We start from the raw sequence: 18,112 nt of genomic DNA on the forward strand, positions 1-18,112 counted from the left end.
TTTGTACTTGCAAATATTGGCCTCGGTTCCCAATTTTGAAGAACAGTTTCCGGTTTCTGGCTCTAGCTCGGCCGGGTAGCTTGTTACCTGCCAACCACAGTGGCCATTCTCCCTAGCGACCTTCCCGCCAAGAATTACAGCTGGGGCCCACCGTCTCGGTGGGAGGTTTCACAACTTCCTCGGGCTCGCTCAAATTTCAAATCCTGGAAGCAGTGCAGAAAATAACCAAAACTACCCCATTAATGATAACTACACAATAACGTTATCAGTAAACACTCTGCCCCCCCCCAACGTAATGATATCTGCACACTGCCTACCTATCCGAAATCATACTAACATGTAAAATTAACATTACAGTTACAGCTCCAGATTGCATTAAACCCCGAAAGGTTCGGGTTTTCACACTTCAGCGAACCTGTTCTATTCAATAATATTTACCATGATTTTGATGAATTAAATAACTTATTTCTGCCAAAACTACAGTCATTGTACCCAAGAACCCCCCAACACTAAGCTGAAATTGTTGTATAGAAAATATAGTAACTAAATGTAAATACATCAGTGGGAGGCTGTGATGTCCGCAGTGCCGGATTCATCAACTTGAGCATTTGATATGTACTAAAAAGTGTAAGAAATAGGAGAAATAGGTCTTTTGGCCCTTTGAGACTGCCCCACCATACAATGATCTTCTCATTCGGCTACACTTTCTTGCAGAAAACAGGGCCAGACAACTACAGTCCTGATAGCATTATATCAAAACTTAACAAAATAAATACGGCTATCAGGAATAACATGGAGTTTGTCTACTTGGTAATGATCTAATAAATAACAACCAACAGGTACAAAAGGAGATGATTTTACCTAACTAACCTCTTTTGCTTTCTTGAAGGTGGCATGCCATCCCAAATGGATTGTAGAAAATCCCAAATGGATTGTAGAAAGCCCCTTGTTGAGCAGCGGAGGTACCCAAATAGAGGTGTTGAAGTTTAAACAGGTCTAGATGTACAAGTGAACCTGCTGCTTGAGGTGTTTAATCACTGTGAAGCAGTAATCAATGAAACAAAAGGAAGGTTAAATGAATTGTGTACAATAGAATAGAAATTAAAGGAAGTCATAATGAGCCAGTGCTCCAGGCAGTCCACATCTGGCCCCCAAGGCTCTGGGGAGATAGTCAAGCATTGGAAGTGACGCAGAGCTACTGGGCTGATCCATAGAGTCAGACAAACGGAGTTATAAGGAAAGGCTGGAGCTCCATAGAATTTACAGGGCAGAAGGAGGCCATTCAGCCCATCGAGTCTGCACCGGCCCTTCGAAAGAGCACCCGACTCAAGCCCACGTCTCCACCCTATCCCCGCAACCCAGTAACCCCACTTAACCTTATTTTTTGGACACAAAGGGCAATTTAGCATGGCCAATCCACCTAACCCGCACATCTTTGGACTGTGGGAGGAAACCGGGGCACCAGGAGGAAACCCACGCAGACATGGGGAGAACGTGCAGACTCCACACAGACAGTGACCCAAGCCGGGAATCGAACCTGGGACCCTGGAGCTGTGAAGCAACTGTGCTTACCACTATTATACCGTGCTGCTACCATGAGCCTTTCAACCTTGAAAGGAGGTAACTGAGGATGTAACCTTAAAGCAATATGCAATAAGTTATGCAATATGAGAAAAAGTTAAACAAGGAACTGTAGGTTTTGACAGCAGCACAAGGAGTTGAAGGTTTAAATTAATGGAAGGCAAATTACAACTTATGTCAGGAACATTTGGGTGGGGTAGTGTAAACAAATACCAATCGCTGATGGAACAGTTGGATGCTGTGATGGGAATGAGGGATGGGGCTATAGCATCTTTGTCCCTGAGTGAGCTTAGATGGGTCAAATAGCCATTCATCATATGCAGTGTCACAGGATACATACGTACTCGCAATCACAAACAAAGGAAGCATGTAAACAACTTTAAAAGGACAAGGCTACAAACTCATTCACTTCCTGACAAAGAGTTGGAATGATTCCTGCAAATCTATTTATAAATTTTGCATCTTCACATGAAGTTGCATTTCCAAACAAGCACTTGCAGCCTGGGAAAAATGAATCCGGATCAGACAGCAAACTTCTTCTCTCCAGAAGAGAAGTTTCAAGAAATCATTCAAATTCTTTACATTAAAATTCTGTGTTTTTTGGCGATGCAATGACTATACCACCAATCTAACAGTGGACGCTACACAATGTGAGATGCAGCTGCAGAGCCATGACTCACATTCTGCCTCTTTTCAGATTGCTAACATTTGCAGACAGCAGCTCCGTTCCATCGGTGCTTTTCTTTTTTGGTGCTACTGGAAAGCAGGGAATTCACAAATGTGCCCAGAAATCTAAGAAATCACTTCTTAAACTTGACCTCACCCCACAGTTATGGGCACACCTGCATATTCCTTAAACTTGCTTCACTCCAGCTGGGATTATTCAACCCAGGGTGAAATACTCATTCCTGGTGGAGATCAAACACTTTTGTTTATAGTGCTCTAGTGTTTCAATGAGACCGGACTACACAGAGTAATATTACATCACTTTCACACTGATGCCCTTTAAAGACATTTTACATCGATGCCTGGATGACAGAATGTTGGCCGAACCAAGAACTGTTGAATATCACGCAGAATCTGGGTTTCTGTGACAGCCATTTGGTGTGAAGTCCTTGGACGCAGAGACCAGATCTTCCCGATAGTTGAACAGAGACTGCCAGTCATTGCTGTTTCGTAGCAGTTCATTGTTCTTGTGAGCTTCATAATGGAAGCGAGATCCTTTCATTTCATACCTGAAAAGATGCAAAATCAATCTCCTCACAATTCATCAAGAACAAACTGATCCCAGAACAATGATCCCAAAATGTTACAGATCCATTTGGACACAAGAAACTTCCTTGACCTATCTCAAATATAAAAATATCACTGGATCCCCAGAGATTGCACTTCAGAAACCTAAATGTGAGCTTCAGGTGTTGTCATAAATCATGGTACCAAAGGTGAAGTAATTTTTAAACTATTGTCTGAAATTCAGATTAAATTATACTTGTTAAATTGTCTCTCTCTTTATTAATGATTTCTGTTTGTAGAACTTGATGACCTCGAAAGAAATTGGTGGCTGATTCTAGTTTGTTGCGTTGAACCTAGCACATGATTTTGTTGCCAGGAATGACAGAAACTGTCTAACTGCAACAAGACCATAGTAATATTCCTTTCAGATTGTAATCAATCCTAGAAATTTGTGATTTATAACAGACTGGACTCAGACCAGACACTGATGATTTATAAGAAACTGTAGTTAGTCACAGGTACCTGTGATTAATGGTTCTGTATATAAATTATACATTCACGAATCCTTGGTTTGTGGTGATAGTGAAAATGAATTATGCCTTGTTCTTCTGGCTTACCAGACCTCGTAGAGTAGAATACTGACAGCAGTCAAGCATGTTGCTTACATTCTGTATTTTTTTTTTTTATGTGTTCATGAGATGTGGGCATCTCTTTATTGCCCATTCGTAATTTCTTTCGAAAAGGTAGTGACATGCTGCCTCCTTGAACCACGGCAGGAATAGCCACAGTTCTTCAATAAGTGCTGCAGAGTGGCTTCAATAGGGTGGTGGTGCCTGTGAACTGCAGTGTCCCCTTGGGATATGCAGTGCCTTGTTGATCTTTTGGGTGTTATCTACCCTCTTTTATTCTAGTTTTTGGTTCCCCTAGCTTGGATCACTTTACTAGGTAAATTTAACTCTGTGCCTTTGGCAATGTCGGCACCAGCCTGGTGATCAGAGAACGATACAACACAAGAAGGGACCATTCAGCCCATCATGTCTGTGGTACAACTATTCAATTAACCCCACTCCCCTGCTCATCCCCATAGCTTTATTTTCCCTTCACATATTTATCCAATAACATTTTGAATGTTATTATCAAATCTGTTTTCATCACCATTTCAGGCAGTGCATTCCAGATCACAACTTGCTGTGCAAAAACAATGTTTCCTCATGTCACCTCTGGTTCTTTTACCAAACACCTGAATTGTGTGCTCTGGTCGCTGCCCCTTCTGCCACTAGAAATGGCTTCTCTCTATTTACTCCATTTGACCATTCATGATTTTGAACACCTCTGTCAAACCTTAACTTTTTCTTCTGGAAGGAGACTCCAGCATCTCCCAATCTCTCCACATCACAGAAGTACTCCTATCCCTGGTATCCTGATCTCTTTTGCATCACTTTTTAAACCTTGACATTCTTCCTAAAGTGTGATGTTTCAGCATTTTAGGAGTACTAAGCCTGCACAAAACCTCTCTCCAGTCCTCAATAAGCAACAGCAGGGAACAGTGGGCTCTTTAAAATCTCCTGTATTGTGCCTAATTTGAAAGGGACCACGATCAGGCCAAAACAATTCAGAACTGCTTTAGGTCTGTCACATTCCTCACTTACCACTTGGGCTGTGGGCCCCGGATTCTCTCCAGTTCTTGTTGCCGTTTTAGCTCCAGGAGTAACTCTTCCTCTACATGGAGGCGTTGCAGCCTCAGATGAGAGAGTTCTTGTTGGTACGGAGACATTTCCACCAATGATTGTCTGACATCGCCATCTGCCAGCGACTGCAGGAACCTACAGGAGAGCAGACAAAGGTAGCTGATACACACACAGCGCTTCCGTCACAAAATACATCTTTCCTCAGTCGGTACTATGTCCTGGAATCACGGAATATTATTTGCTTCTCTTCTTTACTATTTTTTTACTTCACCAAAAGTAATCTCTTGAAATGTAATCAGCTTTTCGAAGAAAAAAGTTTCACCCAGAAGGATTTGCCTTCTTGGCCATTTATTTTGAGCTGTTCTTGTTAAACTTGTCACAGCACCCATCGCTGGGCGATTTCAAAAGGTTAAACTATTCAGTATGGCTAATCAGCCATTTTCACTTTTTACTTTGATTTAAATTAAGATTTGCTGCAGATTGCATAATTTTGTGATTTTAGGCTCAAGTTAAAATATGATGTGAAGGCAAAATAGAAGAGATTAGAACACTAAATATTAGATGACCAGCTACAAATGGACTACCCCCCTTTTTTGCATGTAATTTTGTCGACAGAAACAAATTGGGTGGCTCACTGAAGCTCAGTGGGTTAAAAAGCCAGTGAAAATTTAACACATAAGCTAGAAAAGGTTGTGTGTTGAATCCCTAACCTGTACCAAATTAGCTGATGTCAGGGTACTACAATCGGCCTCAGTGCATTTGGAGGCGGGAGGAGGAGAAACAAGAGTAGCTTGGTGTCGCAGTAGTGCTACAAGAAGAAATCATACACCTACCAGAGCGGCAGGTGCGGAATACAAAGGGAAAGGTGCTGCAGTAACACTGCTTTGGGAAGGGGCAGGGGTCACAAGAGGAAGGGCAGGAAGTGAAAGGTGGAAATACTAAAATGCAATAGTATTAAAATGGTAAGCTGGATCAAGTCACTCTGCCCATTTGGTTTTGTGCCCAAGAAAACCGAAGGAGTCTTCTTAGGAAAGATCCTAGGTATTAAGCATAATTTTCAAAAAGTTATTTGGAAATAAGAACTGTACAAAATGTGGGGGACAGGAAGCTACCCCTATTTATAAAGGGAAAATGCTGGCATCAGACCAGCTAGCCTCATGCCAATATTAGGGAAACTATCAGGGGGGGCAAAAGTGATGACATCAGATAACACTTCGAAATGTATTGGCTAATCATGAGTGACTGAAGAACATGAAGACTTGCTGGAAAACTGAAAGTGGAATTCAGATGGAGTGATTGCAGGGAAAGACTAAAGGATATGGGCAGGAGTAAGAGAATATTGCCTTTCAAACTCACTGGAATTCTTTGAGGAAGTGACAGGCCTTAGAAATGCAAATTCTATGGAAATGCAAATTGAATACATTTTAATTCATCAATACTTTTGGTACCTTGCTATACCAACAATTGGTCCATGGGATAGGAAGGCATTGACTAGGAGGCAGGTTTCTGCAGTGAAGACTGAAAATTGGCTAAACAAATTAAAACAAAGGGTGTTTGCAAATAGTGATGGGTTATCAAAGGTAACTGGGTACCACAGCGATCAGTGTTGGAGCTGCACATAAAATGTTTCAGAAACAAAACTGTGTTAACGTTTGCAGGTATTATCAACTTGGGGGAAAGAGGAAGTTAGAACAATAGAAAAGGGATTGGAGAGTACTGATGGATAGTTCACTAAAAGATACAACATAGTTGTCGTAGGATGAGTAGCTAAGGAAATAAAGCACAAATTGCCGGAGGTGAATCTATGCAAAACATTGGCACAGCCACCCATGGAGTGCTGTACACTATTCGGGTCACTCTATTACAGGGACACCCATGCATTGGAGGCAACACAGAAGAGGGCAATGAATCTGATAGTTAGCTTAAGCTTTGGGAAGAGGCTGAAGAAAGCACGATTTCTTACTGTGGATAAGTGATGGTTCAGGTGAGATGTTAATCAAGATTCTTAAGGGAAAAAATAAATTAAGCACCAATGAAGTGTTAAAGATCACTTAACTCTCACAGTCTCAAATTAGATGGGGAAAAGTATACAGTTTTAACAACATCATGTAAACAAAGGATGTAAAAGATGTAGATTGGACTACCTAGGGAGACCATGGAAGCAAATAGAAAATGAAAAATGGTAAGGGAGAATTGAACAGATATTTAAGGTATTTGGCATACGAGAGATATTCATTTTTGGAATATGTAGAAAGATGTAGGAGCAACAGGGTGGTGGTGATAGGAGATTTTAATTTTCCCAACATTTGACTGGGATACACTTAGTGTCAGAGGTCTAGATGGAGCAGAATTTGTAAGGAGCATCCAGGAGGGTTTTCTAGAGCAGTATGTAAATAGTCCAACTCGGGAAGGGGCCATACTGGACCTGGTGTTGAGCTCGGCCAGATGGTTGAAGTTTCAGTCGGGGATTACTTTGGGAATAGTGATCATAATTCCGTAAGTTTTAGAATACTCATGGACAAAGACGAGAGTGGTCCTAAAGGAAAAGTGCTAAATTGGGGGAAGGCCAACTATACCAAAATTCGGCAGGAGCTGGGGAATGTGGATTGGGAACAGCTGTTTGAAGGTAAATCCACATTTGATATGTGGGAGGCTTTTAAAGAGAGGTTGATTAGAGCCCAGGACAGACATGTCCCTGTGAAAATGAGGGATAGAAATGGCAAGATTAGGGAACCATGGATGACAGGTGAAATTGTGAGACTAGCTAAGAGGAAAAAGGAAGCATACATAAGGTCTAGGCGATTGAAGACAGATGAAGCTTTGGAAGAATATCAGGAATGTAGGACCAATCTGAAACGAGGAATCAAGAGGACTAAAAGGGGTCATGAAATACCTTTAGCAAACAGGGTTAAGGAAAATCCCAAAGCCTTTTATTCATATATAAGAAGCAAGAAGGTAACTAGAGAAAGGGTTGGTCCACTCAAGGACAAAGGAGGAAAGTTATGCGTGGAGTCAGAGAAAATGGGTGAGATTCTTAATGTGTACTTTGCATCGGTATTCACCGAGAGGGACATGACGGATGTTGAGGTTAGGGAGAGATGTTTGATTACTCTAGGTCAAGTCGGCAGGGAGGGAGGATGTGTTGGGTATTCTAAAAGGCATTAAGGTGGACAAGTCCCCAGGTCCGGATGGGATCTATCCCAGGTTACTGAGGGAAGTGAGAGAGGAAATAGCTGGGGCCTTAACAGATATCTTTGCAGTATCCTTGGACACGTGTGAGGTACCGGAGGATTGGAGAATTGCTAATGTTGTCCCCTTGTTTAAGAAGGGTAGCAGGGATAATTCAGATAATTATAGACGGTGAGCCTGACATCAGTGGTAGGGAAGCTGCTGGAGAAGATACTGAGGGATAGGATCTATTCCCATTTGGAAGAAAATGGGCTTTCAGTGATAGGCAACATGATTTTATGCAGGAAAGGTCGTGTCTTACCAACTTAATAGAATTCTTTGAGGAAGTGACAAAGTTGATTGATGAGGGAAGGGCTGTAGATGTCATATACATGGACTTCAGTAAGGCATTTGATAAGGTTCCCCATGGTAGGCTGATGGAGAAAATGAAGTCTCATGGGGTTCAGGGTGTACTAGCTAGATGGATAAAGAACTGGCTTGGCAACAGGAGACAGAGAGTAGTAGTGGAAGGGAATTTCTCAAAATGGAGAACTGTGACCAGTGGTGTTCCACAGGGATCCGTGCTGGGACCACTGTTGTTTGTAATATACATAAATGATCTGGAGGAAGGTATAGGTGGTCTGATTAGCAAGTTTGCAGATGACACTAAGATTGGTGGAGTAGCAGATAGTGAAAGGGACTGTCAGAGAATACAGCAGAATATAGATAGATTGGAGAGTTGGGCGGAGAAATGGCAGATGGAGTTCAATCCGGGCAAATGCGAGGTGGTGCATTTTGGAAGATCCAATTCAAGAGCGCACTGTACGGTCAATGGAAAAGGCCTGGGGAAAATTGATGTACAGAGAGATCTGGGTGTTCAGGTCCATTGTACCCTGAAGGTGGCTGCGCAGGTCGATAGAGTGGTCAAGAAGGCATACGACATGCTTTCCTTCATCGGAAGGGGCATTGAGTACAAGAGTTGGCAGGTCATGTTACAGCTGTATAAGACTTTGATTCCGCCACATTTGGAATACTGCGTACAGTTCTGGTCGCCACATTACCAAAAGGATGTGGATGCTTTGGAGAAGGTGCAGAGGAGGTTCACCAGGAAGTTGCCTGGTATGGAGGGCGCTAGCTATGAAGAGAGGTTGAGTCGATTAGGATTATTTTAATTAGAAAGACGGAGGTTGAGGGAGGACCTCATTGAGGTCTACAAAATCATGAGAGGTATAGACAGGGTGGATAGCAAGAAGCTTTTTCCCCCAGAGTGGGGGACTCAATTACTCAGGGTCACGAGTTCAAGGTGAGAGGGGAAAAGGTTAAGGGAGATATGCGTGGAAAGTTCTTTACGCAGAGGGTGGTGGGTGCCTGGAACGCATTGCTGGTGGAGGTGGTAGAGGCGGGCACGATAGCGTCATTTAAGATGTATCTCGACAGATACATGAATGGGCAGGTAGCAGAGGGATACAGATCCTTAGAAAATAGGCGACAGTTTTAGATAAAGGATCTGGATCAGCGCAGGCTTGGAGGGCTGAAGGGCTTGTTATTGTGCTGTAATTTTTCTTTGTTCTTTGGAACTGGATAGATTGCCCCAGAACCTTTCCCAAATCTGTATTTCTTTACACTCCTTAGTTGTGGAGCAGTGATGAAGGTATCAACAATTGAAACATGGATACCTCAGGCAGTGAAATGGATTATAACCTAGCTTCAAACTGAAACTTCAGTTTATCCCGAAAGAGATCCTAGCTATCATTTCGGAGGGTCAGAGCTGGGACTGTGGGCTTTTGATTGTTTGTTCATTTAGCATTAGCTCCTGAAATCACTAATAATATGCAATTACTACAACCATGTTTGCAGCAATATGGCACAGACTGCTGGAGGAAGACTACCTTTCACTGATTTCCTGAGATGAAAGAGATGACACAGCTGGAGCTGCACAACTGTACGTAGTCCACAAGTTGTCATCCAGGCTCTGACTGGGCACAAGTTGGGAGCTCGAGTTGAACACGCCTGGTCTATAGGAATATGATCTGATGAGTCTGTTGGAAGTCATCTTCTTGCTTCCTGACCTCTGCCTGTTAATGGGTGGAGGGGGCTTCCCACATGCATTTACTTTAGCAGAACTTGGTCTCCACACTGGTTTGGGAGATTGGGAGCGGGACTGCTGCCAACGGCTTCTTTTAGAAGCTGGAGACAGAGATCGTGATCGGATGCTTCTCAGGCGTCTGAGAGTTTGAGATCGGTCTTGGAGGAATGATGATCTGGCTCTTTCAGGGGATTGTGGTCGGACAGGAATCTGAGGAGGAAGAAGCGCCTTCACTCCAATTACATGCGGTGCACCCATCCTAAGCGGAAAGCTTTCTCTGTAGGCAATGTCCACAGGCGAGATGGCGGAACGTCCGTAATTTCTGCTGGAGAGCTCGCTCCCAGTGAGATCCAACACTCGATCAATTGGTGACATGGAGCGAACAGGAACACCATGGTCTCCAGGCGCTGGATATCTGCCCAGTGGCTGCACTAAATGCCTCGGCCTCAAAAACCAATCCGATTCATCAGGATTTGTTGCTTGTCCACCAAGATCCTCCTCAAGCAATGTCCCATCAGTTGAGGCTAGCCAGTCACCGCTTTTGCCACTGGATCTAAAGATGCTCTCTGACTCTCCTGTCTTCTTGTACTGTGTCAATAATTCAGGGTTCAGAGTCTCAGTCAGGCCTTTTACCTGTACCTTCAGTTCACTTAAACTTTGTTCCAACTCATCAATGCTGGGACTGTCTTTCCTGCTGCCAGACACAAGCATCTCTAATTTAAAAGATACAAATAACAACAGGTAAATAACACAAAATCAACATCAAAAACTAAATGAAAATAATTTGGTTCACGTCCGGACAGGATGCTCCAACACATGACATTTAACAGGGAATTATATAAACATTTCAAGGAATAAATTAGATTATAATGAAAGGGCAGAGAAATCGAAGTAGATAAGATATCTCTGATACAGAGGATAAATGGCCTCACCATGTATTGAAATGTCTGTGATTACTCAGTGGGACATGACAGCTCCATCATTTGGTGCTACACAACAGTGATTTGCTAATGTTAATGTTGCAGAGCACATCTAAACAATTGGGCCTCATTCTTTAAAGCAGTTTTAATTCTGCATTATTTAACAGAATCATCACATGTGATGAACATCACAATGACCACAGAACCATATGAAGTCAAAATAGTATAAATGAAACCTGTATCATGTAATGATCATTCAGAGTCCCTAATACCCGTTGGGATAGAAATGTAACAAATAGAATTATGAAAAAGACTTAATAGTTCAAAGTACCCCAAACAACAAACGTAACAAAGAATAAACGATACTCCTGGATATAGAGTTGCTAAACATAAATTCTTCCTAAGATTATTCGTAAAAGCTCACTAAAGTGGCCCACAGAGATAACATGGTGCGCGAACGATCATTATTCTGACCATATTTCGAGATTTATTCACACCGGAATTGCAATTAAACACAGATAACAGGTCCCGTGAAGGTCACCATCCATTAAAAAATAAAGATCCTACAACTATGAATAGGCATATTTAAAAATAGCTACTGCAGACTAGTCCCTTCAAAGTTAAAAAGATGCCAGGGTATCATCATCCTTAAGAAAAAATATATAAATCTAGATAAGAATAGCCGTCTCTAAGACAGGTGATTTTAAAAAAAGTATAAAAAGACACTGATTCAAATGACAGAGCACTCACTCTTCTGTTTTGTAAAGAGGGTGCAAAGGTTTTGTTCCTGCCTGTTTTGTCAAACAAGTCATTCTGGACTTTGTAAGTTGGCTTTCTTACTCTGTTAAAAGTTTTGCAGTAAGAAATACTTATGGATATCCATGTTTAAGTATATTTCTCTTTTAGAAATGACAGTCTGGTAATAGACTTACATTTTGTACACTCTGTAAATCGGTTTTATATTTTAAAATGTTTATAATAAAACCCCACTAAAATATAAAGTGTGTGTGTTACATTGAGTAAGTTTAAATTCCTAGAAGCTCATTCGGAAAAGTTGTAAGAGACAAGTATCCACCCTGAAAGAGTAACGGTTTAGTATGAGCGACTTACCTGGGGAATCCCCACCAGAAAATAACAGAAAGCTGTTTAGCTATGTCAGAGCTTTAAGAGTAATCTCCCCCTAATGAGAGCTGTTCGCTGTTCTGTCTAGGAATATAATGTTCCCTCTTTCAGTGGCAGAAGCAGATTAAGATCAATCATCCAGGTCAAGAATCCCAAATCATTCACACACAAAACCTAGTATTAACAGGCAGCTGATAAATACTGTCCCTGCAAAATGGATGCAGGGGTGTTGTGTGTACCTGTTGCACTTTGAGCTGTCGTCATGCTAATACAATACCAATGCTTCTGCAATAATATTACAACATAAGAACAAGGAGTAGGTAATTCAGCCCCTCGAGCCTACTCCGCCATTCAATATAATCCTGGTTGATCTGAACTCGGCTTCAACTCCACTTTCCCACTCATTCTGCATAAACCTTCAACAATTACTAATTAAAAATCTGTCTATCTCCTCAAATTTACTCAATGTTTCAGCATTACCTGCAGTCTGGGGTAGTGAATTCCACAGATTTGTGACTCTTTTGAGGGAAGTAATTTCTCCTCAACTCAGTTTAAAATCTGCTACCTCTTATCCTGAAACTATGACCTCTCGTTCTAGATTTCTCCACAAGAGGAAACATCCACACTACTTTGTCAATACCTTTTATCATCTTATATACCTCAATTTGATCCCCCCTCATTCTTCTAAATTCGAGAGAGCATAGGTCTAAACTGCTCGATCTCTCTTCATAAGACAAACTCCTCATCTCTGGAATCAATCAGTAAACCTCTTCTGAACTAGAACTAATGCAACTACATCCCCCTTCAAATAAGAGGACCAAAACTGTACACAGTACTCCAGGTGCAGTCTCACCAATGCCTTGTACAGTTGCAGAAACACTTCCCCCTACCTTTATACTCTATTCCTTTAGCTTTAAAGGCCAAAATTCCATTTGCCTTCTGTGGTGAATGTATTACTGCTACCATTCACCATTGTATTACATTACATTGTATTGTATTATGTTGATGCCCTTGTGGGCTCCGCCTATGGCTCCGCCCCCTCGGGGGAGGTATGTAGATCTGCAGCCTGTAGGCGGCACTCAGTACAGAACAGTCGCAGGCAGGCACAGATCTAGCTGATTAAAACCACTGTTCACTTCAACTCTTCGTCTCATGTGAATTGATGGTCGCATCACCTTCCTCATTACCTGCTAAATATAGAATTTACAGTGCAGAAGGAGGCCATTCGGCACATCGAGCCTGCACCGGCTCTTGGAAAGAGCACCCTACCCAAGGTCAACACCTCCACCCTATCCCCGTAACCCAGTAACCCCACCCCCCCTTTTTGGACACGAAGGGCAATTTATCATAGCCAATCCACCTAACCTGCACATCTTTGGACTGTGGGAGGAAACCGGAGCACCCGGAGGAAACCCACGCACACACGGGGAGGATATGCAGACTCCGCACAGACAGTGACCCAAGCCGGAATCGAACCTGGGACCCTGGAGCTGTGAAGCAATTGTGCTAACCACTATGCTAACGTGCTGCCCCTTCTACATGCGGGTTCTCTGTGGTCGTGAAGCACAGTCCATGAAGCAAATGGTACATTACTTTGTGTCAAAGGGAATTAAGAAATATTAAAGCTGGAGTGATATTGAGGAACAGAACTGTCTGCAGTAAGACCAGGGTGAAAAAATGAACCACCCTAATTGCAGACTTGCCAGTACTGTTGCAAGAGGTTCTGGAGATCAGTATAAATGGATGTCACTGAAAAAATGAGTACTATCACACCTGTGATGAGATGCTGTAGATTTTTCAGGACTTGGCTTCTTAACCAGTGAGGTTAGTGTAGGAGTGCTGTGCAAAATATCTGGTATTTTTCTTTATTCCTTCATGGGGTGTGGGCATTACTGGCAGGGCCACAACTTGCTGCCCATCCCCAATTGCCCTTGAACTGAGTTACTTGCTAGGCCATTACAGAGGGCTCTTAAGAGCCAACCACATATGTGGTCTGGAATCACACGGAGGCCACACCAGGTAATAATGGCAGATTTCCTTCCCTAAAGGACATCAGTGAACCAGAGAATTTTTAAAAACAATAATCGATGGCCGTCATGGTGACCGTTACTGGGACTAGCTTTCAATGTCAGATTTATTGACTGAATTTAAATTCCACCATCTACTGTGGTGAGGTTTGAATGCATGTCCCCAGAGCATTAGCCTGGGCCTCTAGATTACTAACACTAGCCCAGTGACATTACCATCAGGCCACCATCTCCCCGATATGCAAAATGGTGACAGGGAAGCTTTCTTATTGTTCACTGTGTGCCCACTTAAAGTTATTTCTGTTCTTTTAAATTCTTTATCCCAGAGGACTGTGGATGCTTAGTCAATGAATCTATTCAAGACAGTGAGTGATTGATAAGATTTTTAGATACTAAGGGTATGGGGGATCATACGGGAAGGTGAATTTATGGTGGAAGATCAGTCATGATTGTATGGAATAGTGGAGCAGGCTCAAAAAGCAAATGGCCTACTCCTTCTCCTATTTCATATGCTCCCTCTCCATTAGTAGCACAGAAGCTATTTTGCGAACCCCAAAACAATCACTCCATCAGCATTCTTAAGGCCTGATCCAATCTTGTGCAAATTACTGACGACCAAGCTTAATTTCTTGTACTGTAACATCGTACCCTTCAGTTCTTCATCCATGGAAGTCTTTGCTGAGCTGCTCCATATTGCTGATAGGTCTCTTGGTATTTGTTGGTGAGTAGTGAATGTCCTTTGGGAGCTTGTAAGATAACTATTTGGTTTCTTTCTGAAAATGAAACAAATATATCCGCTACAACAAAAGCAAAATATCACAGATGCTCAAAAAATAACAGAAAATACTGGGAGAATTCAGCAGGTCTGGCAGCATCCGTGAAGCAGCAATTGTTCGAGAGGAAAATTTGCATTCAGCGAGTTTCCACCAATAGCGGAGAGGTACATTTTGTTGAGAACATTCAGAATTTCACTTCAGTTTTTCGATCCTTTATGTCTGTACAAAAGGGCAGATAGAAGCCCCAGTTTAATGCCTCATCCAAAAATGGTCAAGACTTGACACTGATGCACCAACCTCGAACAAGTCTCTGGAGGGAAGTTTTAATTGCTGAACTAAAGTTTACACAACTAAAATTTCATTTCATCACCTGTCATTGCTGGATTCAGGAATTCATTTTTAAAAAGTGTTTTGGAGAATTAAATTAATTAAATTCTTTGTTTTAGATTGGTTTTCAATAAAGAAACTCAATTTTTTAAACCCAGGAACAATAACTCTGACTTTGAAACGGTTTTAGGAATCATATTCCATCATAATGTCCATTTTTCCACAAAGAAAATTACAGATCAGCATGAATATTAAGTCTGTTTGACCTCTTGATTTCATTGTCGACGCTGTAACGTGTCTCACCTACCTTGTCATTTTAATTGCCAAATTTTGCTCCACATAATGTCCTTTCTCTTCCAAATACTGACTGATTTATTGTGTATTGCTTGTGCTTCTTGTTCTAATTTCTAACTTAGGAGTCAGAGGTAGCTACTCGTGTTCAAATGGCCTGTCTAAACATCCCAGCAATGAGCAAAATCCAAACTGGTCCATAAATGCTGAGCATGTGCAGTTGCTGGCTATTTGAGAGCCCACCCTGTAAAACAATTGGCTATTTGAAATATATTTTTCCCCACTATGTGGGTAATACTGGTAAGATCACATTTATTGTCCTCTTGTTGTCCAGAGAAGGCAATGGCAGGTCTTCTCCTTGAACTATTGTAGTTCTTGTGATGATAATGTTCCCACAAGGAGATACTAGGCAGGAAATTAGAAAATGTGATCCAACAACCAACAAAATCAAATTAAAGTCATGACAATGTGTGTCTAGGGAGAACACATGGGTGAGAGTACATCAGTGACCTTGGCACTTTTCTCTTTCTTGGTAATAGAGGTAACCGTTGGCGAGTTAGTACAGTGCAGAGACTATAGAACAGACTTCAGGACCAGAGACCATCATAAACCTTAACCATTACATCCACACTAAGCAGAAACCAGCTAATACTTTATTTTAACCATAATATCATTTAAAACCCACTAACATTTTATTTTAACCAGAAACCCTGCTTAAACTCCACTAATGTTTTATTTTAAGCAGAAACACCATTTAAACCCCACTAACGCTTTATTTTAACCAGAAACACCTTTTAAACGGTGGCACAGGGCCACATGATGGCACAGTGGTTAGAACTGCTGCCTCACAGAGCAAGGGACACGTTCGATTCCAGCCTTTGGGTGACTGTGTGAGGTTTGCACGTTCTGCCCGTGTCTTAGACCATAAGACATAGGAGCGGAAGTAAGGCAATTCGGCCCATCGAGTCCACTCCACCATTCAATCATGGCTGATTTCAACTCCATTTACCCGCTCTCTCTCCATAGCCCTTAATTCCTCGAGAAATCAAGAATTTATCAACTTCTGTCTTAAAGACACTCAACGTCCCGGCCTCCACCGGCAATGAATTCCACAGACCCACCACTCTCTGGCTGAAGAAATTTCTCCTCATCTCTGTTCTAAAGTGACTCCCTTTTATTCTAAGGCTGTGCCCCTGGGTCCTAGTCTCCCCTATTAATGGAAACACCTTCTCTACGTCCACCCTATCTAAGCCATTCATTATCTTGTAAGTTTCTATTTTCGTGGGTTTCCTCCGGATGCTCCAGTTTCCTCCCACAGTCCAAAGATGTGAAGGTGAGTTGGCTATGCTAAATTGCTCCTAGGTGTCCAAAAGGTCATCTGGTGTTACAGGGTTACGGAGATAGGTCGGGGCAGTGGGGTGCTCTTTCAGAGGGTCGGCGCAGATGTGATGGGCCGAATGCCCTCCTTCTGCATAGATTGTATGATAAACTCTGCTAACATTTTATTCTAACTACAAATGCTGTTTAAAACCCGCTAACGTTTTATTTTACTCTTTAACCGTTTACATCCGCTTCCAAGGAAAGTAAACGTGAGAGTATCCACGGAAGGATAAACCACATAATTAATAGTAAGGGGGAATGAGCCTCCCTCTCAGGGATATTTAAACAGTCTCACAGCTGCCGTGCTGCCGCCTCGGCGTCCATAGCAACCGCCCCAGCAACGGCCCTTCGGTACGGTTTACAACCACTCCAGCCCGGGAGCCGTCATTCTGGGCTAATTACCATCACCGAAGTGAGGCCTGGACGCCAACTCCTACCTACCTCAGCGGGCTCCTGAGCCCGTGTAGGACGAACTCCGGATCGGAGCTGAGCGCCATGGCCGCCAGAGCAGGAGCCGGCTCCGAACACCCAGCCCCGCCCACCCGCCCCAGGTGACCTCTGACTTCCGCGGGAGATCAATCAGAGCGCAAGCTTTACTGACGCGGACCAATCGGTTCTTGGTATCGCCCGGCACCTCGACCAATGGCGGCAGCGCCGCTCGTCGACCAATCGGCGCCTCGGACGGCTCAGCTTCTTGGCCAATCAGAAGCGGGGTCAGGGGGCCACGCCGGCGCAGGGGCTGTGGAGGTCACCGCGCGCGTGTGGAGGCGCCGCCATGTCCTGGATCTTCGGCTTGAACAAGGGGAGCCAGCAGGGCTCTGGCGACACGGGCTCGCCCTTACTGCCCACGCCTCCCGCCTTACCACCTGGCGGCAGCGGGGGCGATGGCTCCGATCGCGACCGGAACAAAGACAAATGGAGCAACTTCGACCCGACCGGCCTGGAGCGCGCGGCCAAGGCGGCCCGGGATCTGGACTCCTCCCGTGAGTGTCCTGGGCTCAGTGGACATTCGACATAGACCAGGGGCTGACTCGACCCTGAGTCCTGGCAGTTGCTTCATTCATCCCTTTGAATGATTTTTTTGGGGGGGAGAGACGGCCTGTGACCTTCAGCCTGGCCCCCTGGATCGGAACAGCCATGCCACAGAGGGCGGGTTTATATTTTTATATATTCTAGCCACGAATGTCTTCGCTAACTTCCAACTATATTTCCTTTCTTTGACACAGGCTACGCCAAGGATGCGCTGGATCTCTCTCGATTACAGGAGCAAACAGTCCAAATGGAACACCAAGGCCGCATCAAGGTATGGAAGAATCATAGAGTACCTACAGTGTAGAAGTAGATCGTTTGGCCCATTGAGACTAGACCGACCCTCCGAAAGAGCACCCTAACCCAGGGCCCCATCTTACTGTTTGGTTGCAGTTTCAGAAGTTCCATTGGAGGGAGAGCTGACGCGGCAGAGCTATTAATTTACCTGTGACTGACCAGTGCATTTTGGTCTCTAGTGTGGACT

General features: G+C 43.3%; 2 protein-coding genes across 4 annotated transcripts in view; one reads left to right on the plus strand and one right to left on the minus strand.

The window, feature by feature from the left end:
- Positions 1–926: 926 nt before the first annotated feature.
- Positions 927–18,073, minus strand: LOC140392705 (uncharacterized). Of its 3 annotated transcripts, none has more exons than XM_072478244.1 (5): positions 18,009–18,073; positions 14,474–14,598; positions 9,560–10,469; positions 4,464–4,637; positions 927–2,816 (listed from the first exon to the last, which is right to left on the minus strand). In XM_072478244.1, the coding sequence occupies exons 2-5, from the start codon at positions 14,490–14,492 to the stop codon at positions 2,651–2,653; spliced, it is 1,269 nt and encodes a 422-aa protein (XP_072334345.1). In that variant the 5' UTR covers positions 14,493–14,598; positions 18,009–18,073; the 3' UTR covers positions 927–2,650. The 3 variants fall into 3 exon arrangements, with proteins under 3 accessions (XP_072334345.1, XP_072334344.1, XP_072334346.1); XM_072478243.1 differs by lacking the exon at positions 18,009–18,073 and adding an exon at positions 17,041–17,125; XM_072478245.1 differs by lacking the exons at positions 14,474–14,598; positions 18,009–18,073 and adding an exon at positions 17,041–17,119.
- atad3 (ATPase family AAA domain containing 3) overlaps positions 17,329–18,112 on the plus strand; it is a 64,324-nt gene continuing 63,540 nt past the window's right edge. The window contains exons 1-2 of the mRNA XM_072478242.1: positions 17,329–17,582; positions 17,826–17,902. Coding sequence (XP_072334343.1) covers positions 17,375–17,582; positions 17,826–17,902 — 285 coding nt within the window. The 5' untranslated portion in view covers positions 17,329–17,374. The remainder of the gene's footprint in view (positions 17,583–17,825; positions 17,903–18,112) is intronic.

The sequence above is a fragment of the Scyliorhinus torazame genome, chromosome 16 (assembly GCF_047496885.1).
Source record: "Scyliorhinus torazame isolate Kashiwa2021f chromosome 16, sScyTor2.1, whole genome shotgun sequence".
Lineage (NCBI taxonomy): Eukaryota > Metazoa > Chordata > Chondrichthyes > Carcharhiniformes > Scyliorhinidae > Scyliorhinus > Scyliorhinus torazame.

Excerpts from the sequence above, each read along its gene's own strand:
- LOC140392705 (XM_072478243.1), bottom strand. The coding sequence starts at position 17,096 with ATGGCGCTCAGCTCCGATCCGGAGTTCGTCCTACACGGGCTCAGGAGC. Across the intron at positions 4,638-9,559 it reads TCTCAGGAAATCAGTGAAAG|GTTCCTGCAGTCGCTGGCAG; the intron begins GTAGTCTTCCTC and ends GCTCTCCTGTAG. Across the intron at positions 2,817-4,463 it reads CGGGGCCCACAGCCCAAGTG|GTATGAAATGAAAGGATCTC; the intron begins GTAAGTGAGGAA and ends GCATCTTTTCAG.